Consider the following 22,781-nt stretch of genomic DNA (forward strand, 5'->3'; position numbering starts at 1 on the left):
GTGGCAGCGGGTATGAGGGTACACACCTTTATTTCCAGCACTCAGGAGGCAGAGGCAGGCAGATCTCTGTGAGTTTGAGGCCAGCCTGGTCTACAGAGTGAGTTCCAGGACAGCCAGGGCTACACAGAGAGACCCTGTCTCAAAAAAAACCTGCAATACTAGCAGTTTATTTATTTATTGGTTTTTCAAGACAGGGTTTCTCTGTGTAGCCCTGGCTGTCTTGTGACTCACTCTGTAGACCAGGCTGGCCTCAAACTCAGAGAGCTGCTTGCCTTTGTGTCTCAAATACTGAGATGAAAGCCTTCTGCTACCACCTCCCAGCTGCAGTCCATTTATAATCAATGGATTGCACCTGTTGATCAAGCTAATCATGTCAAAAGCTGGACTTGCCTTCCCTTCCTAGAATTTCTCTATTTTGGAGTTCTGATCAAACTTCCTATCCTGTCCCCCTAATCCTCTAGGTATTTCTCTACTGAATGACCAGACATGGCTTTTGCTGTTTTGTTTTGTTTGACAGGATCTCACTGTGTAGTCTTGACTATCCTGGAACTCACTATACAGACCAGGCTGGCCTCAGATTCACAGAGATCTGCCTGCCTCTGCCTTCTACATGCTGGGATTCAACGTGAGTGTTATCACACCTGGCACATATCCCCATTTTTCCATGTGTTATTGTCTATATTATTATTCCCCAAGGTGACTTATGAAGATACCATCTTTCTTATTGCTAAAGAATATTGACTTTTGCCAAAGGCTTAGTAAGACAAACTTAAGAACAGTATCATGGGGCTGGAGAGATGGCTCATGAGTTAAAAGCACTGTCTGTTCTTCCAGAGGACCTGGGTTCAATTCCCAGCACCCACATGGCAGTTTACAGCTGTCTGTAACTCCAGTTCTAGAGGATCTGATATCTTCACACCAATTCACATGAAGTTAATTTTTTAAAAAAAGAGAATGATCCAATCTTTAAAAAGAAGAAGAAGAAGAAAAGAAGTGTTGTTCAGTCTCTATTCTGACACGACCTGCAAAAAAAGTAAATCCATGGGTCTTTTTCTGCATGTATGTGTGTATTTGTGTGTGTGTATTTGTGTGTGTGTGTGTGTGTGTGTTGCTAGAGATCAAACCAGGGCCTCACATATGGCAAGTGCACACACTACCAGTGGGCTACAATCCCAACAGTCACATTTCCATCCGTCTCCTGGGCCATGAAAACATCAAGAAAAGTTGTGTGATGGTTGCTCCAGCACTGTCTAATCTCCTTTGTGGGAAAAACGTATGAAAGTACTTATGTAGAAGTGGTCTGAAAGGCTTATTTTTATTGTTTTTAATTATGTGTGTGTGTCTGTGTGTGGGTGTGGGTGTGTGCACTTGAGTGCAGGCTACATGGGTCAGAACCCCTGGAACAGATAATTCTGAGGTGCCTGATATGGCTTCTGAGACTCAAACTCAGGTTCTTTGCAAGAGCGGTAGAAGTGGTTTTGAAAAGTAAGGGTGTGGAAGGGGCTGGAGAAACAACTCAATGGTCAAGAGTGCTGGCTGCTCTTCTGTAGAAGTTTGTTCCGTTCCTAGCACCTTTTCTTAGTATTCTGTTACTGTGAAGAGACACCAAGACCACAGCAACTCCTATAAAGGAAAACATTTAATTGGGACTGGCTTGCAGTTCCAGGGTTCAGTCCACTATTGTCACGGCAGGAAGCATGGTAGCAGGCAGGCAGATGTGGTGCTGGAGAGGTAGCTGAGTTCTACATCTGGATTCACAGGCAGCAGGAAGTGACCGTGAGCCACTAGGCCTGGCTGGAGCTTTCTGCCCCTTCTCCAACAAGTGCCACATTTCCTCCAACAAGACCACACCTACTCCAACAAAGCCACACCTCCTAATAGTGCCACTCTCTGTGAACCTATGGGAGGCATTTCCATTCAAACCACCACACATACACACAGGATGGCTGTCATGTTCTGTAACTACAATTCCAAGGGATACTATGCCTTCTCTTCTGGTTCCCGTGGGCACCACACGTACATATGGTACACATACATACATATAGGCAAAAAAGATTATGGAGCAACAATAGAGTAGTAGTCTATGTCTCTGCCTTATTTTGCTCTAACTTTGTGTAGTGTTTTGACTTTTCCATTACCACAGGCTGGCCTTGAATCCCTTCTCTTATTTGCCTCCCCCCATGCATGCTCCTGTCTCCACACCCAACCCTCCATTGCTTTATTTTGTTTTGCTTGGGGCAGGGTGGCAATCTGGGGCAACTAGTTAACGTTTTTTTGTTCCCATCCCCTCTTTTTAGTTCAGTCCCATCCTTCATCATTCTTGTTATCAGGTTTTACTTCTTAAACCAGGATCTACCTTTCCCTTCTTTCAAAGTACAACTCAGAAACATCTCCAGTATAAAAACCTCCCAGTCAGCCAGGCAGTGGTGGCGCACACCTTTAATCCCAGCACTCAGGAGGCAGAGGCAGGCAGATCTCTGTGAGTTCGAGGCCAGCCTGGTCTAAAAGAGCTAGTTCCAGGACAGGCTCTAAAGCTACAGAGAAACCCTGTCTCGAAAAATCAAAATAAATAAATATTTTTTTTTAAAAAAAAGCCTCCCAGTCTTACAGAAGGAAACGGAAGCTTGAAGATAAGCCGTTATACCACTCTCTCATGTTCTTGTCCTTGTCAGCACGTGTTTGTAACTGTAACCCACTAATGGGTACATTTGTAGTTTTACCATAAGGACTTTGACTTACAGGATCACCCTGAGCTCAAGAGTTCTAAATCAGCCTGGGTTACACAGCATGGCTCTCAAAATGGAAGTGGGAGAGGCAAGGAAGGAGGGAAGGAAAGAGAGAGAAAGAAAGAGAGGGGAAAGGAAGGGAAAATGACTCCTTCAAAGGCTGAAATAAATATCAAAGGAAAATAAACAAAACCAGGTACGGTAATTCAAAACCTGTAATCCCAGTATTCTGAGGGGTGATATTGAAACATTGAGGCCAGCCAGGGCTACCTGGCAGGTACTGTGTCATTCAGAGCTGCATAGCAAGACCCCATCTCAAAAGCGGTGGTGGGCAGGTAAGGCAGAGCTAGCTTTAAAGGTTTAGTATCCTGTATTTGAATGCTTGGTACTGTTAACATCTACGAGTCTTTTTTTCTTTCTTTCTTTCCTTTTTTTTTTTTTTTTTTTTTTTTGATTTTTTGAGACAGGGTTTCTCCGTAGCTTTTTGGTTCCTGTCCTGGAACTAGCTCTTGTAGACCAGGCTGGCCTCGAACTCACAGAGATCCGCCTGCCTCTGCCTCCCAAGTGCTGGGATTAAAGGCGTGCGCCACCACCGCCCGGAGGTAGGGGTCTTTTTTTTTTTTTTAGTGTAAGTATTCTGCCATGTATACTTGCATGCCAGAAGAGGGCATCAGATCCCATTACAGATGGTTGTGAGCTACCATGTAGTTGCAGGGAATGAACTCAGGACCTGTGGAAAAGCAGCCATTGCTCTTAACCCCTGGACCATATCACCAGATCCCGGTTTTGGCATTTAAAGACAGGGTTTCTCAGTGTATTCCTGGCTGTCCTGGAACTTGCTCTGTAAACCAGGCTGGCTTCGAATTCATCCTCCTACCTCTGTCTAAAGGCGTGTCCTGGCTAGGCATCAAGGGATCTTAATCAGTTTCATTTCCACTGCCAGTTAAGGAATTAACCCTCTGAAAACTCAGAAAAATCTCAAATGTAACAGGTAGGTGTAATGATTGTTCTGTTTCTTTGAGAGACAAGCCATGCCCACTCCCTCCCCCATCCACTGAGGCAGGCTGATCTTCAGCTTCTGGCCTGAGCTCTCTCTTTTTTCTGTCTTCCTCTCTCTCCACTTCTCCCCGTCCCCTGCTTCAGTCTCTCTCTGCTCTTCTCCCCTTCTCTCTTGCCCCTCCATAACCCCCTGAATAAATATCCAATCTCACTCTGCATGGCATACCTATCCATGTCTCTGTCTCTTGCCCGCCTGACACATGTCTCCCTGCCTGGGACCAGCCACTGGTCAGGGACTGGCAGCCATCTCTGCCTGGGACTGGCTGCTCTCAGGGCCTGCTGCCTGCCACCACATGGCCCCACTACCACTGCTTGGGGGACCTACAGCATTTCTGCTACCTGCTGCCACCAGGGATCCTGCAGCATTTTTAATTTTTCCATTACAGTAGGAGCAGAGACATCTCAACCATAATAAACAGGAGCAGACAGAATCAGCAGTTGAAGATAGGCTTTTATTAGAGTGAAGAAACAGATGAGTCAGACACACAGAGGGAAAAGGCCTTATGCAAAGGAGAATGGGGGGACTCAGAAAGACAAAAACCCAGTGTCTTCTCCAGGTCTGGGTTTTTGTTTGTTTTATTTTTTAATTCTCTGAAGAATTTTCCTCCCCTAATTTACGGTTAGTCAGTTTGAAGACAGGATGGATGATTGACCCACAGCTGCTTTGTAAGGTGTCCTTATCTAACCTTGAATTGATGGAGCCAGTCCATCAGCAGGAGGCCTACAAGCAGGAAAAAAAGGCCATAAGGCCCTTGGGTTTTTGTCTGCTTTTATGTGCATTGGCCTTTTCCCTACATGTTTGTGAGAGGGTGTCAGATCTTGAGGTTACAGAATGTTGGTGCTGAGAATGAAACCCAAGTCCTCTGGATGAGCAGCCAGTGTCCTTAACCACTGAGCCATCTCTCCAGGCCCAAGGCCCTTGTTTTAAGCTGCCAAGCTTTTGGTTTTTCAAGAAGGAGTTTCTCCGTGTAACAGCCCTGGCTGTCCTTGAACTCACTTTGTAGACAACAGGCTGGTCTTGAACTAAAGGCTTTAGCCACCATTGCCCAGTTATGGCCATGTTATTTTTGTGTATGTGGGAGATGGACCCAAAGTCTAAGCCCACTAGGCAAGCACTCCACCACCAGCAACATTACCAGTCCTTAGTACACCTGGTTTTGGACTAAAGTTTCTTCATGACACCAGGTGTGGAATTTTCCTTGATTTTGGAGCACTTCAGAGCTCAGTTTTCAGGTCTGGCCCACTCAAAGTATACTTAACTCATGAGAATATATTTTGGACGCTTTTAAAAAGAGGACTCAGAAGCTGGGCGATGGTGGCACAAGCTTTTAATCCCAGCACTCAGGAGGCAAAAGCAGGCAGATCTCTGTGAGTTCAAAGCCAGCCTGGACTACAAAGCGAGTTCCAGGAGAAGCTCCAAAACTACACAGAGACACCCTGTCTCAAAAATAAAAAATAAATAAATAAATAAATAAAACAGAAATCAGAGACAGATGTTGGTGGCACGTGCCCTTAATCCCCCTGCACTCAGGAGGGAGAGGCAGGTCTACACAGCTAGTTCCAAGACAGTCGGAGGTACACAGAGAAACGTGTCTCGAGAGGTGGGGGGCCAGGGGTTGGTGGGGGGGACCAGAGTTGCCGCCTTATATCCCAGCATTCTGGAGGCAGAGTTCAATGCCAGGTCTACATACTAAGTTCCAAAACAGACAGAGATACATAGGTTAACTCTAAAAAAAAAAAAAAATTTGCACCAGTACAACTTCCTAATGGTGTCCTCTGAGCCCTATTTCCATAAATGTTCTCACAAATAACATGCACTTTTCCTTCCCAGCACTCGGCTGTAGTATTAGTCATGTCTGTGACCATTTGCCTTCTCTAGACCCAACGCTCTAACTGACGAACTGGTTTAGCTACCCTTACAACTTCCTAAACCCACTCACTACTTCTTCGGTTTGGTTGGACGAGAAACAAATTTTTCTGGTTCGTTCTATACTTGATCATGTCTTGATCCGAAAACCAGTGTTAAAAACCATGCAGAGTGCTGCACAAAGAGGTTCGCTGGAGGCTTCTCTTTTGAATTATCCCCAAATTCCAAAGCCTAGATGCACGCGCGGGATAGATCTTCCTGGCCAAAGCGCCCAGCCTGCAGCTGACCCTGACTTCCGTACGCTGAGCCAAGATGGCGGGACCCGCGAATGAAAACCACATTCAAGATGTCGGCTTCCGGTTTGTCCCGCAGCGTCGCGCGTGGCCATCGGGGCCACGCCCACTTCCGGTCCCTTAGCCACGGCATGGCTGCGTTGGGGTCTTGGCTGTCCAGTGAGTGACTGTGGGGTTGGGGACCCGGGATCCCGGGGGCGGGCTGCCCTCTAACTCCTGGCTCTTGCAGTAGGTGTCCGGAGGTTGCACTGCAGCGCTGCGGCTCGGGCCGGCGGCCAGTGGCGACTTCAGTGAGTGCCGGGCGGGGGCGCGGCGGGACCTGGAAGCCGGCCGAGCCCTCACCCACTGTGTTTCCCCACCCAGACAGGGACTGGCTGCCAACCCTTCCGGCTATGGGCCCCTCACGGAGCTTCCTGACTGGTCTTTCGCCGGTGAGCCTTGATGTCAGGTTTTTTTCCTTTTCCTCCAGGAGACCACCCCCGGTAGGGATTGGGGGCGTGTCTGGGAAATATTGAACCTTTTACTTAGGCAAGAGTTTGAAGAAAGGAACTCTAATTTTGTCTGACTACAGAGCTGGGTGTGGCAGCTCGCACCTGAAATCTTAGCTTTTGGGGGCTGAGGCAGAGGGATCACTGTGAGGTCAATGAAGTATGTGCCTCTGAGTGAGTCCCAGATTATCCTGAACTACAGAGTAAGATCCCCGTGTATAAATAAATAAATAGTAAGTTGGCTAAGGAAGGGGAGTAGGGGATCATGACTTACAGATGTAATTCCAACTTAGGTTGTCCTGGGGCTGGAAGGGTGCGTGGCTCTTAGCTTTTCAGAAGGGGGCATGTGTGGTAAATGCATTTTTAGAATTTGACTCCACATACACAAGGAATTATTTGGAAAGCTGCTGAAAGGAACGCCGAAGATCCCTACCAGACTGAAGATGGCAGACTCAATCCAGAAGGCTTTTCTCTTTTTTCAAAAAAAAAAAAAAAAAAGGTTATGAGCTGGAAAAGATGCCTCAGAGGCACTGACTGTTCTTCAAGAGGAACTGGGGTTCTATTCCTAACCCCCACATGGTGGCTCACAACTCTTTGTAACTCCAGTTCCAGGAAATGTGGTGTCAGTCTCTCTCACTTCCACCTGCACCAGGCACCCACACGGTGCAAGCAAAACACTCATTCACATAAAAATAAAACTTTTTTTTAAACATAAAATGAGGAAAGAGTAATGACACATGCCTGTAATCAGAAGGCAAAAGTAGAAGGATTGAGAGCTAGGGAACAGCCTTGGCTGTCTAGTGAGACCTTACATCAAAGGTGAGCCAGATGGTGGTGGCACTTGCCTTTAATCCCAACACTCTGGAGGCAGAGGCAGCCGGGGTTTTGTGAGTTCGAGGCCAGCCTGGTCTACAGAGCAAGTTCCAGGACAGGCTCCAAAGCTACAGCGAAACCATGTCTCAAGAATTCAAAAAACAAAACAAAAGCAGTGAATTCAGCATTGCAAATGACCCTAATTCCATGCTAATCACATGACTAAATGAAATAATAGGAACGTGCTTTGGAACTCATTTTCATGACTGTTGTACCTCACCATTGAAGATGCTCGATGAATTTTACAAAACTAAGCTAGAGTAGTTGTGAACTGGTTTCCTCTTCAGTATTATTTTTGATGGACAGTGCTGGGACTTGAACCTGGGCCTTACATGCTAGCCCCCACCCCAGCCCTGGTGGGTGTGAACTGGGACTTGAACCTGGGCCTTACATGCTAGCCCCCACCCCAGCCCTGGTGGGTGTGAACTGGAAGAGGGGAGCTAGTATTTCCCTGTCATAATAATTCCTGTCACATCATAGTATTTGGAGAAGATGGCCCAGCCACATTTACCACTTCCCTTTTTCTCTCCTCTCTCTGTAGATGGCCGTCCTGCTCCCCCAATGAAAGGCCAACTTCGAAGAAAAGCTCAAAGGGAGAAGCTTGCAGTGAGTAGCTGGAACTCCAGCAAGGCCTGCATTGTTTCTAATTGGAGGAGGAAAATTTAGATCATCATTTCTCTTTGTTTTCTTTAAGATTGACTTTTATATGTATGTGTTTTGCCTCTATGAATGTTTGTTCACCACATGTGTGCCTGGTGCCTGTAGAGGTCAGAGGAGGGTGTCGGATCCCCTGAAACGGAAATTACAGATGGTTGGGAGCGGCCATGTGGGTGCTGGGAGTTGAATCTGGGTCCCATGTAAAAGCAGAAAGTACTGTTGACCACTGAGCCATCTCGGTTATTATAATTTGTTCTAGGTTGTGTCGTGCCTGAGCTGCTGTTTGGCGGTACTTGGGAGCAAACCTAGGGCTCCATGGGCGCTAGACAAGTGTACCACCAGCAGCTGCGTCTCCAGTCCTGACAGCAGATAACTTATTTATTCATTTAGGCATGATATATAGACTAGGCTGGCCTCAAACTCACAAGAGATGGGCCTGCCTTTGCCTCCCTAGTGCTAGGATCAAAGGATGGACCACCCTACCTGCCCAAGCCGAATGTTTTAATGGCACTGTGAGAAGGAATGGCTGGAGTAGGGGGCTTGTGGCAGAAACCAATAACAGACCTTCCCTTCACATTGTTAGCTCCCTTCTGTCAGGCAAATGCTGGTCTGATGCCAGTCAACAGCATCAGTATCCAGCTGAAATCCTTTGACTTCTGGAGAGAAAGGATATCTGCTCAACGGTCCGGTCCGCTTGAGCCCCAGATGTTATTTATTCTTTTCCTGCCGTTTCAGAGACGAGTTGTACTGCTGACACAGGAAATGGATGCTGGATTACAGGCATGGAAGCTCAGGCAGCAGAAGTTGGAGGAAGAAAGGAAGCAGGAACATGGTCTTAAACCCAAGGGGATTTCACTGAGAAGTCCACTTCCACATCAATAAAAAACAGCTCCATTCTCACTTTCCCAGACTCTCTGCCTTTCTTTTCTGTCACCAAATGCTTTATCCCATGAGAATGAAGTCATTTTTCCCGCCATTTGTATTGACAATAAAAGACCTCAGGCACCAAGAGGAACTTTAAAATCACTGCCTGTGAGGCTTGGCCCAGTGCCCTTAGTCCGCTCTCCATTCCAGTTCAGCCAGATCTTGCTCTGGGGCTATTATTTTGCCCCTGCTGTAGAGAACAAACCCAGAGCCCTGTGGAAATTAAGGACACCACCACCCTACCACTTAGCCTTGTTGCTCTGGGATTTTAATCTCTGCCATGCTTGCCATGGGGCCAACCCATCTAAAGAGCAGTGGCTGCTCTGCGAAGGAAGAAAAGGGGACAGTACCAGTTTTCCTGGTTTTACCCTTGTCCTCCTCGAGTCACGGCTTAGCCCATAAACAGCTCATTTGTGTGCAGTTGGCATTCAATAAATGTTTTGATGAAAAGGGCTTCCCAGGGGCTGGAGAGATGGCTCATCAGTTAAGAGCAGTGATTGCTCTTCTAGAGGTCCCAGGTTCAGTTGCCAGCACCCTCATGGCAGCTCACAACTGTCTGTAACTTCCTGACAGCCCTGGCAAAACAATGCACATAGAATAAAAATAAAGAGGAAATTTGCTGTAGATTTTTAGAAAAGAAAGACGGGTTTCCCATCTGAGATCGTTTTTTTCTTTTTGAGATAGGGTCTGCCTATAACTCCAGCTGGCCTGAAACTGGCCATGGACACCAAGCTGTCTTGCACTCGCCACAATCCGCCTGCCGCTGTCTGGGTTTAAACCATGTGCCACCATACCTGGCAGAAGTCTCTTTCTTAACCATCAACTCATGTCCAGATACACGGTCCAGGAAGCCCCCACTCTGGAAAGCAGACCTAGGAAGAATTGAACTTGTATATTTAGTCTTCTGCTGAAGGAGTTCTGTTCTGACTGAATTCCAGAGGTTGGTTGAAGAGGGTTCTGTATTTCCTCACCCCTAACAATGCCCCTGTGGCACTAATACCCACTGTGCACCTGGAAACTGCCAGTGACCTGGCAGCCCTTCATTTCACTGGTCATGAGCCCTCCCCCGGATTCTGAAGGCAAGGACTTTTGTTCCCCACCAGTACTGGATGCTGGGCTTGCATCTTCCCATCATAAACGCTTTCGGTAGTTGTGGGTTTCAGGAGTTTCCCACCTGGCCTGATTTCTACCCTCTGCTCTGCTGCTTCCCTCTACTGCCTTCCCTCCCTTCCTCTCCCCACTACCTCCTTCCTCTCGCTGACCAAACGCAATTCTTGGAGCTTACATTTCGCTGATGGTCGAGTTTTCTGTCTCCCACTCTTTTCCTGCCTCTGTCCCACTGCTTGGTGTTTTTCCAGATCTAATTCTCAACCTCTTATCTATCTGTCTTTCTTACTGCCAGCTTCAGCCTGTCCTCCCCTCCCCTGCATACCTCTCCTTTTGTTCTCCCAGCCCACCAGCAAGGAAGCTGTACTCTAAGGAACGGTCTCCAGTGTAAAGACAAAAACTCCAGAATCCTAACTCCCATTTCTTCCTCTTCCAACAATTTTAATCAGACTTCCATTTGGCTTTCCCCGACCTTGAACCTTTTTCCTACTAGCCCCTGCAGTTCACAATTAATGGAACAGCTAGATTGCAAAAGCCATTAATAAAGCAGTGGGCCCCAAAATTTAAAGTAATTGTGATTGTTGTTTGGTAATGGCTTCTGTTACAGTGTAAGTCTGGGGCAGAAGGAGGCTGTCCACAGGTCTCAGCACACACACCCCTTGTTAGTAAATGCCCCTTCCTCGCGAGGCATTGAAAACGTCATGTCACCACCTTCCCTAGCCATCAGACCTCCCAACACTTAACACTCTTGAAGTGAGATATGCTGAATACTACGGGAATCAGGCCACCCAAAAAATGCTTAGGAAGAGAAAGTCTTCCGCATCCGTCCCCTGGGACACCCAGTCTCCTAGTTAGTTGTCAGCTGTGGCCTCAACCCCTGCAGATGGCAGCCTGCACCACAGAAAGACAACCCCCCCCCCTTCTCTCCTACTCTTGGCTGTAATTGGATTCAGGCTGAAACAACCACGTCCCCACCAGGAAAGGAGGGCATTGGGGCGGGGGCAGAGGAGAGGCTTTGGGAGAAGGGAGGGACCAAAGGAGAGAGCAGAGAAGGCTTCCAACTCAGTTCGCCGACTAAGCAGAAGAAAGATCAAAAAACGGAAAAGAGAAGAGCAAACGGACACTTTCAGGAGCAATCCCCTCACCTCCAAGCCGGCTGCACTCTAGGAATCCAAATTCCTTGCCTACCGAAGACAAAGGCGCCCAAAGAGAGCAGCGGCGCGACCCCAGGGCGTGGGCCCCACCGCGGAGCCCCCCGCACCGCCTGGCGCCCCGACGCCACGGACCATGTCTCCCGCCCCTCGACCCTCCCGCAGCCTCCTGCTCCCCCTGCTCACGCTCGGCACCGTGCTCGCCTCCCTCGGCTGGGCCCAAGGCAGCAACTTTAGCCCCGAAGTAAGTGAGCTCCTCCCGCCCTTCCCGGGGTTGCGCCCGCCGGGTAGGCGAGTCCGGGGGTCTCCAAGGGGACAGCCCCCGCTGAGAAACCCCCCCCCAGCCCCGCTGGCGGCGAGAGGTTACACTCTGCTGCTCCGGCCTTTCTTTTCCCTCCTTATCTGCAAACTTGCAAGTCGATCCAACTTTTTGCCTGCCTCCAGCCTAACTCCTCCGCCGCCGCCGCCTCTTTCCCATTCCTCCCTTCCCTGGAAGAACTTTGCAGCGGGGCCCGGACCTCGCTCTCCCGGGTTCTGTGCACTCTGGCCAGGCAGGAGCTTCACAAACACTGGACTCCGCTCCAATCCCGCGCCGTCCGGGCCGGTGTCATACCCGAGTTGTTCCCCCAGTTTGGCTGCGCTCAGGTGCCCGCTGCCCTACACGGGCGCATCTGTACCAAGTGGGGCGTCGGGGGGCGGCCGATCGCTACCTGCCTCCCTGGACCGCCCTCGGTGCGGGCCTCGGGCCCTGGCGTCGAGGATCGCGACGGGCAGAACTTCCGCTCACACAAAGCTCTGCTTGTGAGCCGCTGGGCTCAGCCTGGCCACCACCTCCCCGCGTCCTCACCCTAACCGGCGTGGGGGGGGGGCGCGGGGGGCTTTTTGTTGCTAATTGTTTTTCTGAGTTAATTGCGGAGAGATTTGGGGGGTGGAGTTGCTCAGCGAGCGACTTGAGGGCTGGCCTGGGTCACCCTCAAGCGTCCCGACTTGCTTGGGCGCCCCCACCCCCATCCCCAGCCCTCCCATGACCGTAGCCCACCCCGGTCTGAAGGAAGCAGCGTGGGAGTAGTCTGAGGAAGTTTTCCCTCCCTCTCTTATTTTGGGGTGAAGGTGGGAGATGGATTTAATCAGCTTCTTATTTTGGGCCATCCAACCCACTCATCCTGGTGAGGACCTGGGTGTGGTAGGGAAGGGCAGGGAAGGGCCCAAAAGGCAGGATATGGTCTGATTTGATTCCCTCTACTCTAGTCCCAGGCCCAGGCCGGATCACACCCTCTGAGGTGATGTCTCCTGGGCACACGGGGCACACGTTGCCTGTGCCCCTGAAGAGACCTGGGGCTGAAGGGACAAGTGTGACCCTAGAAGTGGGGTCACACTGTGCATAGAGACTAGAAAGAGTAAAATCCTCTCTGAGACTGGAGACCAAACCCATATGTCAGACAGGAGGTGACTTTCCCAGGCCTGAAGCTCCCATCTTAGCCCCAAAGAGAGCGTCTAACAAAAGGAACCCCTGGAAGACTGCCCACTGCCAACTTCTTTCTCTCCTCCCCAGCTTCCACTAGGTCCCCTAGGGGAGGGGCGGCAGCCCTGGCTCCACTTTAAGTGGGTCATGGTCGTCCCAGAGCCAGAACCACCATTTGCTTCTGGAACACAGTCGGGTGGGAAGCTGAGTGAGGGCGGGGCAGCCCCAGAAGAGGCCAGGATCCAAGGTTTGATGTGGAGCTGGAGAGCCCCCACCCTCTTGGCCTCTTACAGTGGGAGGTGTTCCTTGACTTTCTCATAGGGAATACCCTGCACTTACTGATCAAGACAATGCCAAGATAGTTGTTCCTTCTCCAGGCCAAGCTGGCCTCGGGCAGTTAGATCGGTCCCTTTCACCAGGCCTCCATAGCTCCACACTAACTCCAGAACAGTGTGTCTAGGGCATCACCCTTCCCCCACTCAGCCGCAGACACCAGAGTCCTCTCCTGTGGTTCCAGAATCATAGTCTGTGGTTCTTGCTTCGCTCAGAGCCTGGCTCTGTGAGATGGAGAAAGAAACTTGCCCAGTCCGGGAAAGGAAGAAAATGATGGGGACGCTTTCTTTTCTGGCTTTGTGATACTCTTCCGGGGAGTCCTTTTCCTGACAAAGCATCCACTTTTCTCCACAGGGTACAGGGCAGGGTTTATGAGTGTGCTTATTTAGACCTGTCTATCTCTTGAAAGGCCCGGAGGAGAGGGGTTTACCCAGAGCTCCTGACTGTGCTGTTTCTCCCACCAGTTTCTCCATCCTCCTGTAGGAGCATTTCCTTCTATTTGGCTAAAAAACCCTCCACTCCTCTTGACTTCCAGCTATGGGGGGAGGGAGCAGGCCACTCCCATCCTCCCCGTAAGCCCTGTAGCAGCTGTTACCCTAGCAGGGGTCAGAGTCTACAGGTGAGACTAGGTGCAAAGGGAGTTTCCTGCATACTTGGCACAGGCCACAGCAGGCAGCACAGGTCAGGGCAAGCCTTCAGATATGAGGGAACCGCTCTGGATTTACCCACCTTGCTAGGGCCCTCTGACATACAAGGGGTTAAAAACTCCTGAGCCCTTGGGAAGGGCTTTGGTTAACAGGTGATGCTAGGGAAGTTTGGCCAGGCTGATTGGCTGGGGGAAAGGCTGGGTTGTTTACAACTCAGGCCCTAACTCCGTCAGCCTTGAGGGGAATCACTTCCTGGAACTGTGTTGCAATTCCTGCCCCTGTTGGGCTCAGGTCCTAAGTCAGCTGCTCCTGAATCACCCCCAGACCCCACACAAGAACATTGCTCCACCACCCTTGCCTAGCCCTGACGGGGAAGCATCATGTGGAGATAAATCCATCCTAATGACCACCGGTAGGAGATGCAGGACCCAAGGCAGCTTTGCCCTTTCCCCTCCAAATGCCCATTCTAGGCAACTTGAAGCCCCCCTCTGAACTCCTTAAATAAGGTAAAACTGGAGTAGGCCCAGCTCTATCTGGATCCTGGCTCCCTACAGAAGAATCTAAGCATCTTCACAGTCCATACACAGCATGGCTTCTTTGACTTTCCAAGGCTAGATCGCTAGATCATAGAGTATTTATTTGGGGTCCTGGCTGACTAGCTACCACCTCCAAAGAGCCCAACTTCCCCGTCAGCATCCAGCCTCGACCCTGGCTCCTTTCCTGCTGAGGGCCCTAGAAGTGTGGCCCCTCTGTTGCAGGAACCCCCTCACCCTGTTCGACTCCATCATTCTACCTATCGTGGACATAACTCACTTTCCAATGGGACATGCCATCTTTGCAAGGACTGAGAGAGGAGAAAAGTTTTGGAGAAAATGCCAGCTCTAAGAAGACATTCTGGAGCGTGGATATGGCTTAGTAAAATGCTTGCGGCAAGCTTAAGGGCCTGAATTTAAACCCTAGTACCCATGGCAAACACCAGACAAGATGCACATACTTGTAATCTCAGCGTGAGGGAGGCAGAGTTAGGCAGTTCCCTGAGGCTTACTGGCCATCTAGCCTGGCCTAATCAGTGAGCCACAGATTCCAGTGAGAGACCCTGCCTAAAAAAACAAGGTGGACAGCTCCCAAGGAATACACCTTTGACCTCCACATGCATGTAAGCACCAACCAAAAACATCCTAAGACTCTCTCAGTCCACTAATGCTCTCAATTACTAGAGTACTACAACCAGTCAGGACCAATGGCTCTCCAACCTTATAGCTGTCTGCTCCCCATCACCCTTGGGGACAGGCACACTGGGATCTAGATCAATATAAGTCAGCCCTTAGCCTGAAAGTTCCTGGCAGAACCAGAATGGGAGCCCATCATATTTCTCATTGAGCCAAGGATATCTGCCAGGCACTGTGGAGAGGCAAGTGGGCCCCCTGGACCACGTGGAAAATTCTCTAAGCCACATCCCTCTCCCTACAGGCCTGGCTGCAGCAGTATGGCTACCTACCTCCAGGGGACCTGCGTACCCACACACAACGTTCCCCCCAGTCACTCTCAGCTGCCATTGCCGCCATGCAAAGGTTCTATGGTTTGCAAGTGACAGGCAAGGCTGATTCGGACACCTTGAAGTAAGTTCCTAATGTCCACTGAGCACACCGAATACCAGAAGTGCTGCCACTTGAACCTGCCCCTGTGCCAGTGTCCCAACCCTCTCCCGTTGGTATCATTACCTTGCCTTTCTCTACACTGGCATATACAAGGCCTCACCCAACACTGACCTGGGGGCAGAGGCCAAGACCCTGGGTCAACTGTGGCACTCCACTCTCTCCCCTTGAAGACTCACTTGTTTGTTTGCTTGTTTGGTTTGGTTTTTCGAGACAGGGTTTCTCTGTAGCTTTGGAGCCTGTCCCGGAACTCACTCTGTAGACCAAACTGGCTTTGAACTTGCAGAGATCCTCCTGCCCCTGCCTCCCGAGTGCTGGGATTAAAGGTGTGCACCACCACTACCCGGTGCTTTTATATTGTTTGTACTATGCTGACCCCAGTGTTTCCTCCCCAGGGCCATGAGGCGCCCTCGCTGTGGTGTGCCAGATAAGTTTGGTACTGAGATCAAGGCCAATGTTCGAAGGAAGCGCTATGCCATTCAGGGCCTCAAATGGCAGCACAACGAGATCACTTTCTGGTGAGTCCAACAACTAGAGATTGTTCTCGCGTCCACTACCCTTCCCTCTTAATTGGATAAGGTAGAGGCAGGGGTGGCCTGTACTAGTCTCCTCCGTTCTTAGGGAGTGGGAAGGAAAAGAGCTCTAACCTTGCAGAGAAGCGCAGCCATCTGGGGGATACACTAGTGCGGACACCCCCAAGACTTTGGTTCTTGGGGCTGAGACATCGAATATGCACTAGCAAGGACAGCAGGTCTGGCAAGGTGGCCGGGCAGTTCAGCCAGGGCTGGGAGAGCACAGGGAACTTTGCCTCATTTATCCTAACGCTTCCCTTCTCTACCCTTATATCTGGGTGTCAGCATCCAGAATTACACCCCCAAGGTGGGCGAGTATGCCACATTCGAGGCCATTAGGAAGGCCTTCCGAGTATGGGAGAGTGCCACGCCACTGCGCTTCCGTGAAGTACCCTATGCCTACATCCGAGAGGGTCATGAGAAGCAGGCTGACATCATGATCTTGTTTGCTGAGGGTTTCCACGGTGACAGTACACCCTTTGATGGTGAAGGGGGCTTCCTGGCTCATGCCTATTTCCCAGGCCCCAGTATTGGAGGGGACACCCACTTTGATTCTGCTGAGCCCTGGACTGTCCAAAATGAGGACCTAAATGGTGAGTAAGGGAACCCTGAGTTCCACCCTGGGTAGTGTGTGCTGTCCCTTGTTTATAGAGGGGTCTCCTTCCAGAAGCCAAGATAGCAGTATGTAGTAGCCAGCCCGGTCTGCATAGTAAGTTCCAGCCAGCCAGGGCTACAGTAGTGTGACCCTGTTTTACAAATCAATAAAATTAAAAAATAAGTCTAGGTGCTGGGGCAGGAGGATTGTGAGTTTGAGGCCTGCCTCAGTAAACAATAAAGCCAGGCAATGGTGGCACAGGCCTTTAATCTCACCCAGCACTCGGGAAGCAGAGGCAGACAGATCTCTGAGTTCGAGGCCAAACTGATCTACAGAGTGAGTTTCAGAACAGCCAAAACTACACAGAGAATCCCTTTCTCGAAAAACAAAAAACAAACTAAAACTTAAAAATAATAATAATAATAAAGCAGGGCATGGTGGCACATGCTTTTAATGCCAGCACTCAGGAGGCAGAGGCAGGCGGATCTCTGTGAGTTCAAGGCCAGCCTGGTCTACAAAGCTAGTTCCAGGACAACCAGCGATGTTTCACAGAGAAACCCTGCCTCAAAAAAAAAAAAAAACAAACAAACAAAAAAACAAAAGAAAAAAAACAGCTAAATACTAGCCACACAAGCCTAGTGTGAAAACAGGAATTACATTTTAAGCTATTTATGTCTGTATATTTGGTCTGCTGTCACTACCTTGCCAATCACAGACTTAAAAGTTTCCTTCTCACCCACTTCTCCAGGCAAACACGATGCCTACCTAGCTTTTAGAGGCAACTAAGCTCCACGATGTAGGTTTTCTTGGGATTGGAATCCTGCGCCAGGGCGCCCCGCCCCGCCCCACCCAGAAGAGACAGGAAACTGACCCTCAAGATTTGGTCCCTTTAGGTGGGAAACACGACCGGCAGGCTTATCTGTGAACCTGAGGTCTCTGGAGGGGAAGCAGGAAGCCTACGAAGGGTCCCAAACTCTCACCATCTCCATCCCTCCAGGGAATGACGTCTTCCTGGTAGCTGTGCATGAGCTGGGCCACGCTCTCGGCCTGGAGCACTCTAACGACCCCTCTGCCATCATGGCGCCCTTTTACCAGTGGATGGACACAGAGAACTTTGTGCTGCCTGACGATGACCGCCGCGGCATCCAGCAACTTTATGGCAAGTTATCCATCCGCTTTCCTGCTCCTCTGCCTCTGCTCTTGTCCCTTTCCAGTCTCTGGTCTGCATTTTCCCCACGGCGTACCGTGAAGGCTGTACGTACATACGCACCACCTTTCACCGCCTCTCTTAGCTCCAACTCTTTTCAGTTTTTTTTTTTATAAGTATATTGCAAATATGTATGTATGCATGTACCACGTCTATGTATGCCTGGTGCCCATAGAGGCCAGCAGAGGGCATTGAATCTCCTGCCGGGTGAGTGGTGGCAATGAAACTTGGGTCCTCGGTAGGAACTGCAAGTGTTCCCAATCAGTCAGCCGCGTCTCCAGCTCCGCAGCTCCCACTTTCATGCATACCTTTTGAACATACCAAGCTAACCTCCAAAAACCTGTTCACACTAAAAAAAAAAAAGATACTTGTTTTTATGAGAGGTGTGTATGTGTCCACAGAGCTTCTAAAGGTTGTGAGCCCCCTAATAAATCAAACTCTCATCCTCTGCAAGAGCAGTATTGCTGTAAGCACTGAGCCATCTCTGGATCACCCCCACTCTCTTCGTGCTTTCTAAGGGTGCTGCTGTCTGTTTATCTGTCTATCCTTCTGTCCTCTACCTCAAAATCTGAAGTACCCTATTGTTCTCTTCCTCAGGGAGTAAGTCAGGGTCACCCACCAAGATGCCCCCTCAACCCAGAACTACCTCTCGGCCCTCTGTCCCGGATAAGCCCAGAAACCCCAGCTATGGACCTAACATCTGTGATGGTAACTTTGATACCGTGGCCATGCTCCGAGGAGAGATGTTTGTCTTCAAGGTGAGAGATAGAAGAAGGCAAAAGGAAGAAGGAGGAGGAAGAGAAGGGGGCAGAAGGGCTCTCAGCAAGGAAGCTGGGTGGCAATAGTAATAGGAGTAATAGTTAGGAGCACAGGGCTGAAGGCAGTGGGGGCGCTTTGGGGGCTGCAGAAGAACAAGGCATAATGCGATCCCACCTTTACTGGTTTCTAGGAGCGATGGTTCTGGCGGGTGAGGAATAACCAAGTGATGGATGGATACCCAATGCCTATTGGCCAGTTCTGGAGGGGCCTGCCTGCATCCATCAATACTGCCTATGAGAGAAAGGATGGCAAATTTGTCTTCTTCAAAGGTAACCAGGCATTTCGTGGACTGGGGAAGTTGAAGGGTCTCCGTGGATGAGCTGATTCCGCGTCATTCCCAAAGACCTCAGAGTCAAGTTGAGTCCAGATTCCTCCTTTCTGTCCTATCCCAGGGGATAAGCATTGGGTGTTTGATGAGGCTTCCCTGGAACCTGGATACCCCAAGCACATTAAGGAGCTAGGCCGAGGACTGCCGACTGACAAGATTGATGCAGCTCTCTTCTGGATGCCCAATGGAAAGACCTACTTCTTCAGGGGAAATAAGTAAGATCTCCAACCCTTCGCCCCAAGCCTCTCCACTGCCACCCCAAATATCCTAATCCCCACATTCTGAAGAAAGGCCCACTTCCCCTCCACCTCCAAGGTGTGTTGCCCTGGAACTGGCTGAGTCTTTATGTTGCCTAGCAATTGGCAATTTTTCTTAGTGCTGCGTGCGTGGGATGTGACCGGGTCACCATTTCAGACCTGGTCATTTGATGCCTCCTGCCCCCAGCACTGTGTCTCCACCCCAGCCACCAGGCACTGTCATTAAGGGCCGCTGGTGGCTCCTTACAGCCTGGACCCTCCCTTCCACCTCCTCCTTCCGCCTCTTTCAGCTGCAGGCCCTCATTACTCAAAACCCCCGTCCCCAACCATGTCCATGGCTACCCTTTGTTCCCCGGTGCACTCTGTCATGGGTCTGCTAACCTCTGAAGGCATGCCCGGTATCCAGCCGCTTCCGTTTCTCTCCCCTCCCCCAGGTACTACCGTTTCAGTGAGGAGTTCAGAGCAGTGGACAGCGAGTACCCTAAAAACATCAAAGTCTGGGAAGGAATCCCTGAGTCTCCCAGAGGGTCATTCATGGGTAGCGATGAAGGTGAGTGGGCAAGGGAAACTGTGTAGAGAAGGAAGGGCACGGGGAGCCGAGGAAGAGCAGAAAGACAGAGTGTCTAGTGGAAAACATTGACGGTGTTTGAGTATGTAATACCATCCTCGGTCTGGCCACTTTTCCAACCTGGTGCTGTAATCATCTCCATTCTCCACTTGAGGAAGCAAACGTTGAGGAAGATTGAGAGGTAAGCTTAGCTGCCCATCGCACTAACCGTGCTTTCTTCTTTTCTCTCTTTGGGGCCTTTATGGACTCTGCCCATCCTGGTTCTTGTCATCTTCCACCGTCCTCTTGGTGCCCTTCAGTCTTCACCTACTTCTACAAGGGGAACAAATACTGGAAATTTAACAACCAGAAGCTGAAAGTAGAGCCAGGGTACCCCAAGTCAGCTCTGCGGGACTGGATGGGCTGCCCTTCGGGAGGCCGCCCGGGTGAGGGGACTGAGGACAAGACAGAGGTGATCATCATCGAGGTGGACGAAGAGGGCAGCGGAGCAGTGAGCGCAGCCGCCGTAGTCCTACCTGTGCTGCTGCTGCTCCTGGTGCTGGCAGTGGGCCTTGCAGTCTTCTTCTTCAGACGCCATGGGACCCCCAAGCGACTGCTTTACTGCCAGCGTTCACTGCTAGACAAGGTCTGACCCCCACCGCTGGCCCACCCGCTTCTACCACAAGAACTTTGCCCCTGAAGGCCAGTGGCAGCAGGTGGTGGCAGGTGGGCTGCTCACACCCATCCTGAGCCCTCTCTCCCTCCGGCCTCCCTTCTCAGTCCCTAATTGGCCTCTCCTACCCTCACCCAGCATTGCTTCAGCCATAGGTGGGTCCCCTGAGGGCTGAGCAGGAAGGTGGTCTCTTCCTGCCTCTAGCCCTCAGGGGAAACCTCACGGCTTGGTGTGTGTCCAACCCTATTTGAATGTTTTCAGGGCTCTGCACTTGAAGGCAAGACCCTCTGACCTCATGGGCAAAGGCCAAATGAGGTCACCCGCTTCTTTTCCATCCCCTAACTGCATACCTTAAATCTCTGAACTCTGACCTCAGGAGGCTCTGGGCATCTGAGCCCTCTAAGTGCCAAGTGTACCCAGTTGGCAGCCCTCCCACCACCGACTAAAAGGAACCTGAGAGTGTATGTTGGAGGTGGAAAGATTGCTCAGCTACTCTAAAGACTTTGGTTTTAAAAAAAAGTCGCTCAATGAGGGTCTTGGTGGCTTGAACAACCAAGTTTCTCTCCACAAAGATCTGCCTCTATCCAACCCAACCTGGAGAACGTCCAAAGGAGCCTGAGCCATCTAGGACTAAATGGGTTTGAGGAAACTTTTGGCAAAACTGGTCCCTCCTGAATAGCCTTGGATGTCCAGTTCAAGGTCAGAAGAGCTGAAAGCAGGGGGAACGGGCCCGGGTACAGAGCGGTCAAGGGGAGACAGTGGGATCTGGAACATGGGGGAAAGGAGCCTTATGGCTCAGAGTAGAAAAAGACCGGTTCAAATGCAAGTTGCTGGGGCTGGGACCCAAAGACAGCAGTCCAAGGGGACAGGAAATGAGGTGTGGAGGTAGCAGTGTATGCCTGGGAGTCTGGGCAGACTGCAGGGTACACGTATGACACTGTGGTACCCAGGAGCGTGCACATTGTATTGGGTCTCAGAGAGGGCTTTAAGGAAGCCACACTGGCCTCTTTTCGTCTCCTTGCTTACCGACTGTGGACAGGAAGGATAAGGGTGGCTACAGGAGTGAAGAGCCTATAGTACAGGGACTGGGGACTCCATAGAGACCAGACCAGGCTGGCAGTGGCCTAGCCTTGCTCAGTCTGTCTCACTGCACTAGTGAGGCAAGTGTCTGGGTGCTCCTGGGTAGGGTGGGCCGGGTGGTCCCCTCCCTCTCCTGATGCAGGCACTCCTCAGTCCATTTTACCTGTGTCCTGCCCTTCCAATTCCCCACCCAGCCAACCCATTTGAAAGTCTCCTTCAGCCACTGAAGGTGGTCAAGGTACTGGGGACTCAGGAGGGAGAGTGACACCCCGTGGAGGGGGTGAGAGGAAAGAAGTGTCTGGGTGGGGTTTGGGACTAGGGAAAACGGGGTGAACGGTGCTGGAAGCCCAGCTAAATTTCTGTCTTGTTTGGGTTTTTTGTTTTGTTTAATGTATATTTTTATTATAATTATTATATATGAATGCCATTCAAATCGTTCCTTTTTGTTAACAAGGGGCATGGGGATGGGTGGGGGAGGGGGGCAGAGGCAACTGACCTCAGAAACCTGCAGGGCGGGGCTGGGTCAGTGCCCTCTAAGGACATTTTTGACCTTGTTCAACCTTTCCACGAAGAATAAACTGTGTTTCACATTCTTTGTGTGACTATAGCTTGGTGTTAGGGGTGAACTGGATGTGGCCAAGCAGGGCCAGGAAGAGCAGGCATTGAGAAGAGTATTTCCCACGATGTAAGGGCTTAGTCTGTGTCATGAGTATTTATTCTTAGTGGACCGGTGAGATTGAAGGGCTGGAGTTGGAAGCAAGGCATACCCCACTAGAGGTTAGAGGAGTGATCGGCAGAACCCAGCGTCCTTCCCCCAAATCCTTAAAAGTCTACCATTGCGTGTCAAAGCTGCCAGAGATAGGAGGAAGTGGTCAAGCTGAGACTATTTGGAAAATCTTTCTAAATTGCATTATTCTGCCGTGTGACCTGGCCACAGACACTCGAGTTTCCCCGCAGCAAGGGTATTCCCATGATCACATTAGACTGAAGCTCAGTGACAGACCTAAGAAGGGTCTTTAAAATCCGGGCATAGCAATGCATACCTATACTCTCAGCCCTCTGGAGACAGAGGCCGGCATACTGCTGGGCCAGCCTAGTCTACATCAGTAAGTTCTAGGCCAGCTGGGGCTACACAGTAAGACCCTGCCTAAAAAAGAAAAAAAAAAAAAGGAAAAGGTGGTGGTTTCTACCGGCCTGGGACTCTGATGTTGGATTAGGAGATCAGGAAGGTGGGGGGAGGTGGCCCCATCTACTAGGCGTGTCCTACCTCTGGTAGCACAGTGTTTGTTAGCTGCCCAGGAGACCCAGGACCCTCAGGTTGCAAGGGTAGAATAACAAGGCTTTGTTCCACTTTCCATAGAAACTGCTGCCCTAGACAGGGTTCCCAGGCTGCTGACCCTCCCTTCCTCCGAAACCAGCCTGAAGGGAGGGGTCAGCTCAGTTGCTGAGTCAGCTCAGCTG

At 50.5% G+C, this 22,781-nt stretch overlaps 2 protein-coding genes across 5 annotated transcripts; both read left to right on the forward strand.

The window, feature by feature from the left end:
* The first annotated feature begins 6,022 nt into the window (after positions 1–6,022).
* Positions 6,023–8,867, forward strand: Mrpl52 (mitochondrial ribosomal protein L52). Of its 4 annotated transcripts, none has more exons than XM_075949776.1 (5): positions 6,030–6,104; positions 6,175–6,235; positions 6,309–6,376; positions 7,848–7,912; positions 8,699–8,867. In XM_075949776.1, exons 1-5 carry the CDS (start codon positions 6,077–6,079, stop codon positions 8,843–8,845), a joined length of 369 nt encoding a protein of 122 aa, XP_075805891.1. In that variant the 5' UTR covers positions 6,030–6,076; the 3' UTR covers positions 8,846–8,867. The 4 variants fall into 4 exon arrangements, with proteins under 4 accessions (XP_075805894.1, XP_075805891.1, XP_075805893.1 ...); XM_075949778.1 differs by having other exon boundaries at positions 6,033–6,104; positions 6,178–6,235; positions 7,848–7,919; XM_075949777.1 differs by having other exon boundaries at positions 6,037–6,104; positions 6,178–6,235.
* A 2,167-nt stretch (positions 8,868–11,034) lies between these two features.
* Positions 11,035–21,915, forward strand: Mmp14 (matrix metallopeptidase 14). The gene is made up of 10 exons (XM_075949104.1): positions 11,035–11,389; positions 15,058–15,206; positions 15,638–15,760; positions 16,100–16,407; positions 17,407–17,572; positions 18,218–18,374; positions 18,566–18,704; positions 18,828–18,978; positions 19,455–19,570; positions 19,888–21,915. Exons 1-10 carry the CDS (start codon positions 11,282–11,284, stop codon positions 20,217–20,219), a joined length of 1,749 nt encoding a protein of 582 aa, XP_075805219.1. The 5' UTR covers positions 11,035–11,281; the 3' UTR covers positions 20,220–21,915.
* The last annotated feature ends 866 nt before the right edge of the window (positions 21,916–22,781 follow it).

The sequence above is a fragment of the Microtus pennsylvanicus genome, chromosome 15, assembly GCF_037038515.1.
Source record: "Microtus pennsylvanicus isolate mMicPen1 chromosome 15, mMicPen1.hap1, whole genome shotgun sequence".
Classification (NCBI taxonomy): domain Eukaryota; kingdom Metazoa; phylum Chordata; class Mammalia; order Rodentia; family Cricetidae; genus Microtus; species Microtus pennsylvanicus.